This window comes from Penicillium griseofulvum, assembly GCF_001561935.1.
Source record: "Penicillium griseofulvum strain PG3 chromosome Unknown contig_85, whole genome shotgun sequence".
NCBI classification, from domain to species: domain Eukaryota; kingdom Fungi; phylum Ascomycota; class Eurotiomycetes; order Eurotiales; family Aspergillaceae; genus Penicillium; species Penicillium griseofulvum.
Genome location: NW_024467476.1, coordinates 231,010 through 248,453, shown reverse-complemented (window position 1 = coordinate 248,453; position 17,444 = coordinate 231,010). Strand labels below are relative to the sequence as shown.

General features: G+C 47.9%; 5 protein-coding genes across 5 annotated transcripts; 3 read left to right on the top strand and 2 right to left on the bottom strand.

Annotated features, from left to right (window-relative positions):
* Nucleotides 1-1,357: 1,357 nt before the first annotated feature.
* tim44 (protein translocase subunit TIM44) lies at nucleotides 1,358-2,945 on the bottom strand (the record flags this gene model as incomplete). The annotated part of the gene is made up of 2 exons (XM_040791073.1): nucleotides 1,358-2,033; nucleotides 2,092-2,945. 2 exons carry the CDS (start codon nucleotides 2,943-2,945, stop codon nucleotides 1,358-1,360), a joined length of 1,530 nt encoding a protein of 509 aa, XP_040644129.1.
* A 329-nt stretch (nucleotides 2,946-3,274) lies between these two features.
* On the top strand, nucleotides 3,275-8,645 carry PGRI_033590 (putative VPS9 domain protein; the record flags this gene model as incomplete). The annotated part of the gene is made up of 2 exons (XM_040791072.1): nucleotides 3,275-3,955; nucleotides 4,737-8,645. 2 exons carry the CDS (start codon nucleotides 3,275-3,277, stop codon nucleotides 8,643-8,645), a joined length of 4,590 nt encoding a protein of 1,529 aa, XP_040644128.1.
* A 447-nt stretch (nucleotides 8,646-9,092) lies between these two features.
* Nucleotides 9,093-9,839, top strand: PGRI_033580 (uncharacterized protein; the record flags this gene model as incomplete). Its single annotated transcript, XM_040791071.1, has 1 exon — nucleotides 9,093-9,839. The coding sequence occupies one exon, from the start codon at nucleotides 9,093-9,095 to the stop codon at nucleotides 9,837-9,839; it is 747 nt and encodes a 248-aa protein (XP_040644127.1).
* A 628-nt stretch (nucleotides 9,840-10,467) lies between these two features.
* On the bottom strand, nucleotides 10,468-11,490 carry PGRI_033570 (uncharacterized protein; the record flags this gene model as incomplete). The annotated part of the gene is made up of 1 exon (XM_040791070.1): nucleotides 10,468-11,490. One exon carries the CDS (start codon nucleotides 11,488-11,490, stop codon nucleotides 10,468-10,470), a length of 1,023 nt encoding a protein of 340 aa, XP_040644126.1.
* A 2,035-nt stretch (nucleotides 11,491-13,525) lies between these two features.
* PGRI_033560 (phosphatase PAP2 family protein) lies at nucleotides 13,526-14,768 on the top strand (the record flags this gene model as incomplete). Its single annotated transcript, XM_040791069.1, has 3 exons — nucleotides 13,526-13,603; nucleotides 13,651-14,147; nucleotides 14,201-14,768. 3 exons carry the CDS (start codon nucleotides 13,526-13,528, stop codon nucleotides 14,766-14,768), a joined length of 1,143 nt encoding a protein of 380 aa, XP_040644125.1.
* Nucleotides 14,769-17,444: the final 2,676 nt, after the last annotated feature.

Here is a 17,444-nt window from a genome sequence, read left to right as displayed (position 1 = left end):
ACATAAACCAAGAACCAAGGCAATCCTCTAAAAAGTCTCAACGCCGACCAAGCTTCCCCTCAACTGTCTGCGCGTCTACAGGATCATTATTGACGCGCATGACAAGGTTGCAGATTATGTGATAGCCATGTATGCGTTTGTCGAACAGTGGGATCTCACCAATACAACAAGGCGCGTGGCATGAAGTAGCCTACCGGCGATAAGTGCTGTTGTTGTGGGAAGCTTTTCGAGCCTGCCATCGACATGGTCAAGGAAGTTCAATTCTCGGGTATTTGCTGGTTTTCCCGTTTCCCCGCAAAGAGCTGTTTGGAGAGAGTCGCAAAAGACATCTACAAGGAACTTGTGCAAAGGATGTTCCAGAGGCGGTCGCACCAGACAAGTCCTAGCGGTTATATTCAGGGAGTTTTCAGTTCCAATCTTGAGGCGAGATGTGTGACTAGTTATTGCAAGATAGACCTTACCCAGTTTATCATAACCCAACACGCACTGGAAAAGTGAACGGGGCTATGATCGAACCGAGGAGAAACTCCATAATCCGTCCGATGGGAACACAAGGGACTGCACCGGCATGCTGTTGTCTACTGCCATCGCCTTTTCGAAGACATGACTGCGTTTGGCGAAGTCACGGGTGAGGGATAGCAGATGCTCTACAATTAAATAAATTAAGTAAATGAATTGAATTGAAGATTTATGGAAAAGAACAAAAATGTTCTTTGGTTGCATGATGTTTTTGTAGTAGGGCGCGGATATATATCTTTTTACAGTTGGTCTCTCGATATTATCAAGATAGCTACAACACACAGGAAAATAATTCAGGTTAGAAACGTCTCTTTATATATTTACATGATTTTAAGGATCCTCATATGTTGGCGACCTATTCTGGCCCCAACAGAAACCAAAACCAACAACCCAATGCAGTCATACACGGTGGCGAGGGGAGAGTGGAAAGAAAATGCACAAAGACGCCAGGAGAACACCTCAAGAACCAGCGAAATGCCATCAGATAAAATCCAACGCGTCCTAGTCTATGGGAAGGACGGAACAGATTTGAGCGGACTGAGAGCCGTAAGTCCTCGTAAGACTTGAAGCAAAATCTCAGACCAAATGAAGCATTAATACATGAAAAAAAAGAAAATCCGATTACCCAGCGAAGGCCCGAATTCGCAATCACTGGAACAGGCATAACCGTAACAGGTGCCAGGATCCACCTGGCTTGATATCAAACAGTTGTATTGTACAGGTGAAAGGGGTGAAGTGGAAGTCAAGATGCAAGGAGTTGAGGTCCACGAGGGCATATGCCCACGATAAGATAGAGAAAGGTGTGGTAGTATAGAATGGAGAGGGTTAGATCGCGCTCTTAGATGTAGTCACGGGCAGCCTTCTGCAACTCGATTAATCTCCAGCCACGGGTTTCGGGGTTGTTGACTTCATCGGGGATACGAGTCAATCCGATGGCGTAGGTGACCAGCTGAACCTTGTCATCTGTACCGGCGGCAAGCTCACCGGTCTTGATCTTGCGGTAAACGTGGATCTCCTGTGTGCGGCAGGTGACGACAAATACAGGAATGTCACCGGGGTCCAAGATACGGGCGTGAGAGATATCAACACCACGGATATCCAAAATGCGACCATCCGACTTTAGTCCGGCAGTAGTGTACTGCTTCGCGAGAGCAGCGTAGACGTGGAACTGGGCATCTGAAAGCCAGAGCTTCAGTGTCTCAACATCTCCCTTGACATAAGCGTCGAGGACTTCAGGCAACATGTAGTCGCGCATTTCACGCAGGAAAGGCTCCATCTGGAAGTTGGGATCAATTTCCCGGAACTTCTTGATGACCATGGCGGTCTCATTTTCGGCGAAGAAGCCAGCAACACGGTCGGAGATGCTGCGGGCTGTGCTGATCAGGGGGTTCTCGGACTCGTTGTAGTTCTCCTTGATCGTGAAGAGCTTCTGCATCAAGGGGTTGGAGTCCTTGAAGTCTTTCCAGGAATCCTTCCAGGCGGAATCTTTGTGGAGAGTGATGTTCGTACCGGCACTGGAAATAACTCAGTCAGAAACTCGAAAACTGAAACCTCGCCATCAACCAAACTTACTTGGGGTCTTCAACTCTCTCCTCAACGCGAATAGACTTTCCAGACTTGAGCTCCTGCTCCTCCCGAAGCTGCCGCTGCTTGCGACGTTCCTCCTTCTCGACCCAACCACCATAGCGTGAGCTACTGCCGTCATCAATGGCTTCCTTCACACTCTTATAGGCTTCGGTTTGCCGAACGGGTCTGGTGGCCTTCTCAAGGCCCTCTCCGGTTGCGTTGACACCCTTTCGAACGCCCTTCACAACGCTGGTGTTCCATGTCCAAGCGGCTCCCTTTCCAATGACTTGACCGGTTGTCTTGATGGCTGTGGAGGTTTTGGAGGTCGTAGCAGATGACGCAGCCTCATAGGCAGCGCGCGCACGTCTCACGTTCTCATTCTCGGTGAACTGGTGAGCTGAGGATGCTAGAGCTTTGGTGGACTCCTCCCATTCCTTGGAGGCCTTGAACTCGGACTGCAGAGTCTCACGGAATACCTGCCAAGGAGACTTGTCGCCATGGGGTGGTGGTGGGACCTTCTCTTCGTTCTTCTCTTTTTTCTCCTCCTTGGACTCTTCGCCCTCTGATTCGGACTTTTCGTTCTCACCCTGCTTTCCTTCTTGTTGCTTTTGCTGTTGCTGCCAAAGGGAAGTTGCGGCGTGGAAAGACCGGGTCAAAGGGAGAGCGGCGAACGGCGAGACAAGTTGAGAAATGGGGTGGGAAGGGGATTGAAGGATGGCTCGGTGGCTCTTAGAGTGCGTAAAGGTTGAGAGGGTCGAGTATGATCCGGCGTGAGACAACCGGTGAGAAGATGCTCTGAGAGACGGCGCCTGGGACCGCAAGGAAACGGCTCGTGCCGCAGACATCTTGGCCGGAATCATGCTCTGGAGAGTTGATACGATAGGAGAATAAAATAGAATTAAATATGAGGGTACAGGAAAGATGAATTCCAGCCCAGCCTGGACGCGGTATGAAGAAGATAGATGGGGAGAGGCAAAGATCTCGGGGAAGGGAAAAAGTGCAGATGCCAAGACTTCGAAAAACTTCCAGCGTTTCCCTTCGGTCCGACAGCGGCTCTACACCACCCGCGCTTTGTGGTCATCTCGGCATTTCGAATTGGCGATTTATGTTTAACTGATCGGCGGTTTATAACTCAGTGCTGCTTTTCTCATATTTTATCCGTCCTTTCTCGCAAATCCCGGTCACCACGATGAGCTCCTTTTCCATGAGGACGTTGACCAAGGCATTGCCCTCGGTGTGCCGCCAATCCCAGCCTCGAACCCCCTTGAATATCACACGTCTATTCTCGCAGCAAAGCACACGTTCTGCGCGCAACGATGGTAGCGACATTGAGAACCAAATGCTGAATCGAGAACCCGAGACACCTTCCGGTTCCGCGTCGCCGCTTTCTGCAATCACACAAATGATGCAGGGCAAGAGATCTGGCCCACCATCCTCGCGCGGTAGCTCTGAATACTCCAGGATGGCTGAAAGCCTTGAAGCCGACATGATCAAGAATCCCTACGCCGACCGAGCCCCTCCCTACCACCTGCACGTCTACTGCCACAAGCACAACACAATCCTTACCTTGACCCGACCAAATGGCAACCCCCTTCTGTCCATTGGATGTGGTCAGATCGGTTTCCGTAAAGCTGGTCGCTCCGGCTTTGATCCGGCATACCAACTTTCCGCTCATTTCATGACCCAGATTCAGGAAAAGGGCTTCCTGATGGAGATCGAACGGTTGGAGGTGATCTACCGTGGTTTTGGAAAGGGCCGCGAGGCATTCACAAAGGTTCTCTTGGGCAATGAGGGACGACACCTTCGGGGGCTTGTTGCGCGAGTGACTGACTCCACTCGACTGAAGTTTGGTGGTACTCGCAGCAGACACGTGCGTAGACTGGGTTGATCTCCCTTCACGGGAGAGATCATGGTTTTGTTTTGGGTTAGCTGCTTGTGTGCGGCATAGTTGTACTTGATTGCATTGTGCGGAGAGACACGGCAGTCCTTTTTGTGTTTTTATCTACATGGCGTGCCTGTCGCCATCTATTATCTGTATATTAGAAATATCATGACAGGACTACACAAAATCTACCTGTAATACCTCTGTAAATAGAGATTTTACCCTGACAAAATAGGTTAAGAAATCTCCGAAGCTGTTTAGGAGGAAGCGCAAGCTGCAGTGTATTGAATGGAAGAATTACCCAATGCGGTATAGCGCCCATCATCCTGTCGATCACGTTCTCGATTCACCCGCGACGCATGTGCTTCTGCTTCAACTCTTATCTTTGTGGCTTCTTGTTTTCTGTGATCTAGCATGGTGATTTTGTTCAAGCTTATTTGCAGCTCTGTTAACTAAATCCAAGCTATTCTGACTTCATATTAAGCTGCTGCCTGTTGCATGCAAGCTGCCCTTCCCCGCGAAATCTGACGGCGCACATATCCACTGCTGCGGAGATTTGAGACGGACGGCTTGATGATTGCTGGAGTCGAAGGACTGGGCCGTCCAAAACCGTTTGGATGCACCCTCTAAACCCTTTTCTCCGTGCCTTCTTTCGAAGCACTGTTCCTGGCCAGTGTATACCGGTTGAGAATCATGTAGGTGGAGGCTGTGAATTTATTGTCGGATCATCCGGAGTGGCTAATTGGTGTTTGCTGTTTGTTTCCTTCAGGTCTTGCTTGTTCCAACGACAGAATCTCTCATCGGTTCACGCGACCGGGAGTCCAACCTGCTATACTCTGATCTTGTCGCGTCAGAAGAGTTTCTAGGAAGCCATGTGCTTCGCATTCCAATTCATAATGGCTCTGCAAATACCAAGGAGGAAAACAATGTGCGCGAAAATCGGGGGAAAGCAAAGCAGGTTACTACATTCAATGGAAGGACGGTGATCATCAAGGACAACTCAGTGTACAGCAACAAAGGTGGAGAGCCCTCGCTGGTGAATGCGCTCACCCAAATATGTTCGCTAACCCGGTACTTTCTATCAGGATTCAAGTCACTCACACAGGCCCAACTGCTCTCCGACGTGCTCTATTACTCCCCGTCCAATGACTCGCGCCCATGGCTGATTTACTACATCTCTCGCCCGTTGATCGGAACATATGACCCTGGCAAGGTTTTACAAGCAGTAGTTCCTGGGACCGACACCGGGATTGTACCGACTGCCCCGGACAAGAAATATGGAAATGGAGATTCAATTGGGACCCCACCAAAACAAGATATCAAATCTTTTGGGGAACTGCTAGCCAATTACCCGATGATTGCTCGACAAATGCAGCCGGGCCTGGAAAGACTATTCAAAGAGTTTGGAAAGGAACTTGGTAAACCATTGCCGCCTCCTCCGTCACGATCGCCATCTGCATCCGGCAGTGAACGCGTCCATAAGTTATCACGGGCCGAGTCTTGGACAGACGAAAGCTCCTCTATCCGCAGCTGGTCGTCACGCAGTAGAGGGCGATTGCCATTCAACTCCGAAGAATACTTCGAGGACGATGAAGATCTCATGCGTCGAAGCTTGGAAACTGCGGTGACTGCTGCTATTGATCTTTTCCGCCTGGTTGACAAGCAGCAATTGTCGTTGCTAGGTGCGACTACTGACCTCACCGGTCCTCTTGTGGAGCGGCTAATAGAACGTTATGTCGCCGAGCAAGTCCACGAGCCCCTGCTTTTCCCTCGTCTTTGTTCGTTCCGGCAACCGGAGGACACAGAGCTGGATGCCCGCATTCGCCAGATGGAGAGCATCGATGTGTCTCAAGTCGGAATCTCCGTTGAAGGTGGACATGATGGGAAGCGAGAACTGATTCGCCGACTTGGGCGAGCTGTGGAAGAATTTCGGAAGATCAATGACGCTCGGTGTCCCCATGATATGCTGAATACTCTCCTTGGAACAGTGAAGGTCATCTCCTTCCCTGGAAGTTATGATCAAATGGACGGCACGCCATCTGAGAAGGGAACTTCTTCTGTCACGATCAATGCTGATGTCTTGGTGTCATTATTGCTTATTGTTGTCATTCGTTCTCAAGTACGGCATCTCCAAGCTCGATTGTTGTACATGCAGCACTTTATCTACATCGACGACGTTGATAATGGCGAGATGGGATATGCTTTAAGCACGTTTGAAGCTGTTTTGATGTATCTCGTAACCGACTCCGCCGGATTACGGCGCGCCAGCGCTCGCAACAGACGTTTGTGGCAAGCAACAAAAGCTGGCAGAATATCGGATATGAAATCAATACTAGAACCGAACGGCGATCACGAATCAATAGACGACACGACTCCACCGGAACCAGAGCGGAAGTCTGTCTTGTTCCAGACAGATGAAGCTGATGAGCTGGATGATCTCCCTCTCGAGCACTCTTACACGAGTCATACCAATGGCGGCTCATACCGGGATGAAGCTGTTGTCGATGCACCACCGCTATCCCATGTGTTCCCATTCCAAACCTGGGCCGATCCTTCGATTATCCAAGAATCACACCCGCACCGTCCAATTAAGAAGGTTTCAATGGACGTTCGCAGCCTATCGGAATCATCAGCTATCTCATTTATCTCCAGGACCGCAACCCTCGGGTCCATGACTAGTGGGATTGAAGGTGATAGTTCGATTGAGACGCTGACAAAAACCCAAGATCCTGCTGGTCATTCTATACCGATGATGGCAGTGGAGGCCCGTCAGGCCGAGGCTTTGAAGTACCTGTTGACTCTAGAAGAATATTACCCCTTGGAAGAAATCATCCAAGACACCAACGTTGATGGGACCACGCTATTAAACGCCGCGGTGCAACTCGCACACACTGAAATAGTCAATATTCTCTTGGACTTCCTATTTGCAAAGACAGACACAAGCGTGGTTGCATTCTACCTGACGAAATCTGACGTCCACGGTCGCACTGTTGCCCATTATCTTTTCAGCACACCCTCGCTGCTAGGGAGACTTGGTAGCATTATCCCATGGCGACAACGGGACAAACATGGACAAACACCACTCTTTGCACTTTGTCGATCGTATGATCATCCGGAATACAAATCAATGGTCCAAGCCGCTTTGACTGCAGCGCAATGGGCACAAGGCGACAATAAACCACTTCAGCTTGATGATCATGTCGATACGAAGGGAAACACACTGCTTCATATTGTTGGGGATCCCGAGATTACACGGCGCATATTGCAGGAAAGCGATTGCGATCCCAATGCGACCAACGACAAGAGATTTACGCCATTGATGATGGCAAGCAAGTACGGGCGAGTTGATCAAGTTCGCATTCTTTTCTTAGACCCAAGGGTCGACGTTCATATTAAAGAAGCCCGCGGGTTAACAGCCGTGGAATTGGCCAAGGATGATGAGGTGCGAAATCGCATCGACGATCTGATCTTGTTATCCCATCCTCCATCAGCCTGTAGTGATCCTTCTGGTCGTGTCACAACAGTCGTGCGGTCGTACTTTGTCGAGGACGCAACCGTGCGCTTTATTCTCAAATCCGGCGCACCCTTTCCTCCCTCCGAATCCATGGCATCATCGCGGCCCGGATCGACAATATACACTGTCACGACTTGTCGCCGCAATTTCTCCGACTTTGAAAATCTGGCTAAATGGCTTGCAGTGGAACATCCAGCCTCTTACATGCCGTCCCTCTCAGACTTTCGGAATCCATTCCAGATCCATTCGAAGCCATCACGGTCTGTGCTCCATGATCTCCAGGAAAAGTTGGACCGGTTCCTGAAGACACTTCTCGCCCATCCAACCTTTTCAACCCACGAAATGCTGTGGGAGTTCTTCCTCGTTCCGGAACTTCAGCCTGAGATGGTGGCCGATCGATCGTACCGTAAGGCTGCTGTGCTCACAGAGACCATCGCGGATGAATACGCTCCGGTCTCACTGGAGGGCATGCGGGACACAGAACAATTCATCACCCACGCTCAGGATATGGTGCGCGGTGTACACGTCAACACGCGTTCCCTTATCCGCCGAGGGCATGCATTGCAGAATGCAACATCTGATCTCGCCGATGCGGTGACGATATGCTCATCTGTCCTTGCTACACTCCGAGCGCCCACCAATGCACTCCCGGTCTCACACATCGAGGCCTTTGCTCGGTACGCTACCTACCTGTCGACCTCTAGGTCTGACTCCTCCCCTCTCCTGCAATATTTGGCAGCTCTTTCCTCAGTCGACAACACCACGGCTGCAATTCTCATTTCTTTATCCCGTCCACTGGCTCTCATGTCTTCACTCTCTTCAACAAACCGTCACATCTCTCGCTCTCGCTCCTCCCTCCTCTCTTCCTCCCTCCCTCGCAAATTCAATATCAACCTGCCAGGCTTTGAAGAGTCTCGACAAAAGTCCGTCCGTGACCTCGAACAAAAGATTCGCGATGGTGAATCCGAGTCCACTCGGCTGGCGAAGGAGGTATCGTGGAACAAGGATGTTGTCGTCGGCGAACTCGCCGGCTGGACTTCATGGCGGGAAAAGGTCGGCCGTGACGCGATCCGAGCATTTGTCAAGGATACCCTTGTACGCGAAAAGGAGCGCGGCAAGCGCCTTGAACGGTGTCTCCGTAGCGTGCGCGATATGAATGCATGAATGCATGAAGATGAAGATATATTCGGATAGATGTCAAGGACTTCCACCTTTCTTTTTTCTCATTTCTACTTCATGTACATCTCATGGCGGACATGTGTTCGAGTACTTTGCTTATGTGTTGCTTTTTAATATTTGTTGGTTTTATGTCTGAAGCGTCTCCTGGGCTGGAATAGCGAGGCGCGTGGAGGTGGGACTTCCCCTTTGTTTTTTTTCTGTAGCTCACTATGTATTCAATGAAATATCATGATCATTGGCTTCTTGGCCTCAGGCATCCTGGACAAATAGGGAAGGAGCAATACTATAGCCCTGTCCTTCCTTTTGTTTCGTCCTCTCGAATTCTTGCATGTTCATATCTGTACTGAACTCAGCGTTTGAAGGTATGTTTCTTGCCTTATACAAAGAATGCATATTGACTGACTATATCCCCAAGTCCCAACTTATTTAACCATGTCCTTCCAACCAAACCCTAGACCAATCTTCGCAGGCTACATACCACCAAGATTATACACAGAACTCCGAGTCGGCAGCGGCCGCATCATCCCCACAGAATTCAAACCCCCAAACCCAAACGACACCCCACAATCATTATTCCCCCATTGTCCCAAAGTGACAATGAGAGAGCGAGTCCACCGATTCATCCGTAAAACCCCCGACAACCGCTCCATCGAGACAGACTTCCTCATCTACACCGATGGAGCATGCTACGACAACGGCAGAATAAACGCCAAAGCAGGCTGTTCCTTCGTCTTCAACGATTCCACATCTGGATTCGCCCGTTTCGCTCTCGAGTACAAAGGACCGACTGGTCAACAGCACACGCTGACAAACAACCGCGCCGAGCTGCGCGCTGTTATTGCAGCGCTGCGATATCGGGACTGGGCTGCGGAGGGATTCACTCGGTTGGTTATTGCTACGGACTCGGAATATGTGGTTTATGGTATTACGAGCTGGATTTGGGAATGGTTGACGTGGAGTTGGGTTACCACTGCTGGGGAACCGGTTCGGAATCGGGATCTTTGGGAGTGTCTCCTTGGGGAGGTGGAAATGTGGCAGGAGAGGGGGTTGACTGTGCAGTTCTGGAGGATCCCGAGGGAGTGGAATACCAAGGCGGATCGGCATGCTAGAGCTGCTGCCACTATGGAGAGACATCATTTGTTTACTGATATTCCTGGTATCAGTGATGGTCCTTTTTAGATCTCGGAGGTGGATCCTCCATGTTTGTGACGGAAGCTATGATAGCGGAGGAAAGGAGGAACACCGGCTGGGAACAGTATTCGAAATATGAAGACTCAGTCTGCGCCAGAAACGGAGATGGAACCAACACGATCAGTCCATGAACCCAGTCTCTTGGGTATTACTTCTATATCACTCATTCAATTCTTCCAGGTCAAACGACTGGCAATTAAATATTGTTAGAATTCTCTTCCAGCTCTTCAACATACTATTCCTATGCTTTCGTAAAACGTTGTTGAGGATAGTGCTCTAGCAACTCATCTTCCTGTATAATAGCTGATATTTGATGCGGTTCCAACTTAGCATTTCCCACCTTCTAGGTTGGATTAACATGCAACTGAGCAGTGGATTGATCCAAAAATTAGCATTGAAAAAACCAGGAAACTATACATGATGGATAAGAGGTGTCAGCAAAAAGAAATCAAGTCCAAGAACATAACCTTCCAGACATTAACAGTAAGGGGGAATAAAAGACCGACAGTCCCCTAGTCACAAGTGCAATGTGAATATATCCCAATCTTTCCCCCGGGTTCGAAACTGCAAAGAAAAAGCAAGACCAAGTCAGCAACAAACTGTATGCCATGAGCGGTCACGGCTGACTAAAAGGAAAAGGGGCCGGGGGAACAGAGGACCATGGCGGCAAATCATTCTCAGCAACGTCCACCAACACCGGCGAAACAGGCGGAGTGGGAGTCATCGACCCAACAGATCCAAAATTCCTCGAGTAACCCATCCGAGCAGCCTCCGCCTCATTGAACATGCGAGATGCAGCCTGCAAGACACTGGACGGACGACTCGATGCACCAAAAGCAGCATTCGATCGACGTGTAAATACCTGCGAGTTGCGGGCTGCAATTGGACTAGTTGGACTTTGATGGGAATTTGAGGATTGACTTATGAGCGAAAACGTCTCGGTCCCAGCAGAAGTGGTAGTCCAGATCTGAGAGGATCCGGCTGTTGGAACGACAGATGAGGAGATAGATGCTCTGTGAGTTGAAGTTGAGGAACGATGTCCCGAGCTGCTCTGAGTCTGCTCCGATGTGCCGGTAGTTGTAGTCCAGATTTGGGACGATTCTGATGTTGGGATGATGGATGACGAGGTGGACGCTCTTGGGGTTGTGCTTGATGAACGCTGTCCCGAGCTGCTCCACTGAGTCTGGTCTGACCGCGGTTCATCGGGACTCGATTCCTGGGTTAGGGTCTGTGAGGTGCTTGTATTGGATGAAGAAGTTGTATCATATTGTATGAGGTAAGGCCGAAGTGAAGACTTGCAGCGGATAGTGTCTGCGTCTTCAATGACGATGCTGATAGACGGAGACCGGCTTCTGTTGAACATGATTGAGCTTCGTTCAGGCTGGATATCCTTCATGAGGAAGTCATCTAGGGTTCTGCTTGTGTCCTCGGCTAGGGATACTGCGGACTGGTCGAACTGGTCATTCTCATGACTTTCCTGGTGAAGTCGTTGGGTGCGGAGTCTTCGTTTAATGTACCAGACTAGTAAGTATATGAGGGCCCCGAGGGTGATGACTCCGAGAGTGGAGGCTGTGGCAATGGCGAGCTTCCCGTAGTCCCAGTGTTCCCCTGATCCCCGTGTGTCGTGGAAGGGTTTCATGATGGAAGGTTGGAAGCGAATGGGTATTTTGTACGAGGCTGGTGATTTGGAGAAGAGTTAGAATCCGTGGGGTATACATATGACATTGCTATCAGTGCAATTTTGAAATGAAGCAGGTGCGATGTAGGGCTTGGGAACTACAACTATAAATTATGTACATATTTATGGGGGTGATATCGACCCCTGCAACGAAGAATTATTATATCTGCTTATAAATGGTCACAGCACTCGTTCTCATCTATATAGATTGGTCAGAATTACCTAGCTTGGTATATTCACGAAGGGAGTTGGTATAGAGACTATAAAAATGGACATGCCTCATTCCAACCGGGTGTTCTATAACCTTGAAAACCTGCAGCCCTAAAGCCTAGTATAGGATGATCACATTCGATACGATTATTTCTTAATAGATAGGCAGTGTCTTCAAGTTGTCGGATACAAGAATTGAAAGCCTTGCTGCCTAAGGCCCCCGGTGTTAGTGCTAACTACTAACTAGTGCGAGTGCAGGCCCTGGAGTGCTAGCCTCGACCCTAGTTTCAACCCTAATTTCAACGTACACAACCATAAATAGAACAACATTAAGTTATGTATGATGTCGATCTCTGAAGCGCGCTGACGACCAATTTGAAACATAGTGATTGTCAACAAAGCATTCCCTCCTCTCACAGTCTTTTTCTTCTATGGTGGTTTCTAAAGATAACGCTCACATCACACTTTTTGACCATGACGATATACAATTGGGCTTTGGACATTGCGAGTCCGTAGACCTATGTTAAAGTCTATCTAACCGGGTCTGCCGATACCGGTGAGCGAATACGAAACATGGTGTGACAATATTCACCAACTCCTAAAACTCCTATACTCGGACTATCACCTCAAAATTTGTTTTGTTTGCATAATGTTACTAAGCGGAACAAAAGGCCCTGATCTGCCCATTGATGGCACCATTCAGATGAGACTAAATTGCATAAAAAGTGGATAATCTGCACGTGAAAGTTTCGCATACGTATAGCGCCAAGTAGTGGACTACTAGATGGTGATTGGACGTAGATTATAACTATGGGTAACTATGGGGTTCTTCACGAATCCTAATCATTCTATGGGTTCACTATACGGAGTAAAAGGTAAAAGTTTTCGCTTTTTTCATATCAATTCGATATGGGAGTATCCGCAATTCCAGTTTGCATAAAAATTTGAAGCCGAGGTTGAAAATCTCCCAAGACTTGATTATTTTATCACTCCACTCAGCGTTGAAGGGATCGGCATGATTGGATATATTGTATCCATAATTGCCAACATTACCTTGGTCTGGTTTCCAACTTGTACAACATACGATAGCAAATCTGGGAATGGCGCTGGGCCTGTCCAGACTAGTCTAATCTTTGAAACACATTTGATTTGGTGCAAAAGACACTAAAAAGCATATTCTAATCTTAAGGTTAGATGTTGCTATATACGAGTACGGCGGCTTCTTCGGATAGGCTTCGGATAGCGGTTTGTCCGTGTCTTATTTATACAGTTGAGGCTAGATCTATTCAGCTGAGTATATCAGATTGCCAAGGCACAATTCTTGGATAGCGAGACATGATAGGTCCAGACTCCATTCTTCGCGTTCACAGGGGGGAAGGCGCATATTTTAAACCACTCGACACTATTCTAAGCGATAGGCTTCTCCCTTGCTTTGATTCCCAGCCTTGGCGGCTTTTCCTTTGTGCTTTTCACCCTGGACTAGATTTCTGAAATGTTCAGAAGTGTAGAGAGATAACTATGGTAAATGGTAAATAGACAGTGTGTACTCCGTAGGGACCCAGTTCTTCAAGCCTAATATGATCTCCACTCGGGATTCTATTCCGACCCTTTCCAAGATCCCGTACTCGTATATTTATTACATCGGTATTGTATATTATGCATAATTGGCACATTTTCAAGGCACGCGACTTGCTTTTTCCCCCTTTCATGTCTTGATTTTGGATTTTGCTTCATTGCTTTCTCCAGTTTGGGGAGTCTTTTCTCCTTATCTTTTTCAACTGCAAATATGGAACTTGTTATTCGGGCAGATACACCGGACCTGGGAAAACCCCAGTTAGCGTCGCACGCATGGCTTGAGCCTATTGTAAGTTCAACCCACGTGCTTTGCTAAACATGTGCTAATCTCAACAGGTGGTCGTGGGTATTATGGTTGGGTCGTTGATTGTGAACCGTCGCAGAGACTCCAGCAAAAGCCAATACACACTTCTAGAAGAAGGAAATGCCCATTTGAACGAACCTCATCTCACCGACGATCTACATACCAAATCCGAAAATGTATACGGGATCAATATCGAGAATCGGGACTCCTCTCGCTGGGCGCACCACATCCACAGCAGAATCCTACAGAAACTTCCTTTCTTGGTCGAGATGTTCTACTGGATCATGAACTACCTGTTCTATTCCGTGACCAAAGCCACAGCGCAGTGGCTCTCCCCCGCCGACATCGGCGTTGTCGCAGTAGCACGAGGCCATGCCGTCGACGTCCTCGACTTCGAACATAAAACCGCTTCTTGGATATTCCCGATCAACGAATCCGATTTCCAATCCTTTTTCATCCACAATCACCCATCGATTCTGACTATGTTCAATCGCATTTATTCACTAATTCATATTCCCGGAACAGTACTGTGAGTACCCATGACGCGATACATCTCCAACACAATCAATTAACCAAAACCAGATTCCTCTCCTGGTACTACTACGTCGCCAAGAACCACGCCTCCTTCGCCATAGCACGACGCACAATGACACTCGGAAACCTCGCCGCCTTCTTGGTATTCTGCGTCTACCCCCTCATGCCACCCCGACTCCTCCCAGAATCATACGGATTTTACGACACCGTGCGCCAAGGAAACGCCGAAAGCATCTGGGTCGGTGGAAAATCCGTGAATCAATTCGCTGCCATGCCCAGTCTACACTTTACATATGCCTTTGTGATTGGGTGCACCTTCCTCCACCACTCGGGATTCCTGCAGCGACTCCAACGCAAGCCGACGCAGAAGTCTCGCCTGACCGAGTTTGGCTTTTTGGCGCTAGCTATATGTTACCCGATTCTCGTGCTCAGTGTTATCGTCGCTACGGCAAATCATTACTGGCTCGATGCGGTTGTGGCGATCTTTACGGTTACACTGTCCTACCGCTTCAATAGAGTTCTTATCTTGTTGCTTCCGCTTGAATATGCGCTATGTTGGTGTCTGCGACTGGCGAAGCCGGTGCCTACTACCGGTGATAGAGCATCGAAGAAATGATACGGTGTTTCATGGGGAACTTATATAAACTTGTGACTGGCAGTGGGCAGAGGCTCACAGCTGGTTTTTGATTATAAAATCAAAAAGATAATCTTAATTTTTGTACTAGATTCCATTTATACTAAGTCCAGATCAGCCTGGCCTCTACCTGTTACTGAGACTTCTAAATGCCCGAACTACAAAGTAGCTTTAGAGTTGACGATCGCGATCCACTGACAGGCTACATAGTGTGGGGCGGATCTTGGGGCGATCTGGGGGCCAGAACTGTAACTTGTACTTTTACCTCTTGAAATAACTGATAACCTCATTTTAACATGTTCGTATTAAGAATATAATGCTATTATAGAAAAACAAGAAAAAATGAGATCCAACACTCTGAATTCAAGCTCTTTCTCATCCTTCACACTGCGCGGCCCCCTAGTCAGCTTAACTGTTTGGAAAACAAAAGTAAAGGAAACCATATTGATTCAAACTTTCGACTTCCAATTAGAACTGTCATTTTGAGCTCCCAGATAGTCTTGCCATTCTTCATGGACCTTATACTGAAAAAGTATATATCCACTAAAAGCGTCTTGGCGTTTGGAATCTGGGACTTGGTCGCACCGATTCCTGAAGTTATTCGATAAGTTCAGTAGAGCAGTGAGTTCATTTACTTCTTCTTCAGGTCGATTATGGTTTGTGTCAAGAAGAAGAGGATTAAGATAAAAAGAATAGGAGGAAGAGTGAGGAAGAATGACTTCGCAGCGGTGGAGGGGTCACGTGACAAAACTCCCCAGGCAAACTTGATGCCTAGATGCCTGACTATCTATCTCCTTGATGTCTGAATTGAGACTGATAGGAAAATAAATATACTTGAATTACTAGGTAAACTTCTTACGACAAACGTTAGAGAAGGAAGATTAAAGATGGCATGTCAGTGAATGAATAGACCCACATAATAGACCAATTAAGACTGCGCAGATTCGGATTCGAACCCACGACGTCCATGAGTGGATACTGTCACGTGATGTCCTAAAAGCGTAATAGCCAATTAAACATTCTAAAATGGGACCCACTTCTGTATACCCTCAAAAAAGGACATGTAAAGAAAAAAAAAATTGCTAACTTCTCTTTGATTGAGCGTGTCATCCTTAGTGCAGGGGCCAAGCTAATCTTCTCTGTATATTTTCAGCGTCACACTATGCCCCGAAGGGCGAAAGGAGATCCTTAAAGTGCATTATATCGACCCTACGACTTGTTGTTTGGGAAGGAGGGAATGAACCACGTGATGTGCGGTCCACCGTTCCTTCCACTTCAACTTTCTATCCTTAGTAGTCTTATGGGTCGACGGCAAAAGAAAAGGCTGAAAAGGGCTTTGCACAACGACCTTCAAAGGGGGGTTTGTCGCAAGACCCTATTTCGCGGCGTAAATTACTCGTGAAGCTATTAAAATACGCTCGAGATGTAATTTTAAAGGGGTTGAGAGTCTACTATGTACATAGTTAATTCGCAGTAATTAACAAGGATATCAAAGCTAGGAATGTGCTCGTTTTGATGATTTGTATAGTGGGAATATTCAATTGATGATTTGTGCAGTCATAGGTTCAACGCCTGGAGTGAGACAAATCTAAGGAATTGTTATTTAATATTACATGCAGTTAGTGATCGAAGATGGGTCATCTTGGCCCCTCTATGGATGGGGCCGGATTCAATATAGAAAATGGTCCCACTCGAGAGAACCCTGTATCACTTCCTCCACGTGCGATAACCTTAACGGCGATGGAGACTTCAAATGTGATTCAAAATTCCATCCACTTCTCGCCTAATGGAGGTTTGCTTGGTGAACTCTGGGTTTGCAGTCCTTCAACCTCATACCAGGTAACCCAGTCACACCACTTCCAGCACCTACACAGAAGTATGGGGAAGCACATTTTGAATATTTGGACTCCATGGTCACAATGGTAAAAATACGAAAACAGGGGAGTAATCACACTAGCACGCTGGGGCCGTCGACTGCTCAGGTGGGCCCTGCTAGCGTTGGCCCCCGGTAGACTAAGCTGGAGATATTATGTCTCACTTGGGCCACCTAACTGTGCTACTCAAGTTCTCCTCTTGGTTACTTGCGGCAACATAGAATTTGTTCATTGATTTCTTGTGTTCTGACATCTGGTTGTCCACTTCAAGCGAATAATCAAGTCAAGTTGAATAATGGTTTCGGAATTCTGGTAAGTAAACCTCGAGCTGGCAGTGCCTTCTGATCCCTTTCTACTGCATGGCTCTCTACAATTTAATTTCCTGCATTTGATATATACTAAATCTCCTCTTAGTCCTGTGTATTCCGTGAGTTTGCCAACCATCTTGGATATTCACACGTGGGGACCTAAGCACCAACTAAACCTCACTATGTCTAAACTTACTGCCCCAATCTAAATGACTAACTTTGTGATTCCTAGCCATTTGTCGGCTCTATGGGCTGCGTCTGCGCAATAGTCTTCACTTCCTTCGGTGCTGCCTACGGAACTGCCAAGTCCGGCGTTGGCGTATGCTCGACGGCTGTCCTACGACCCGACTTAGTTATAAAGAGTATGTAACACCCAATGCCAGTTCATAGAAGGATTTGTCATTTTTATTAAAGATACGACGCTAATCTCCACGTGGTTTAGATATAGTCCCCGTTGTCATGGCTGGCATTATCGC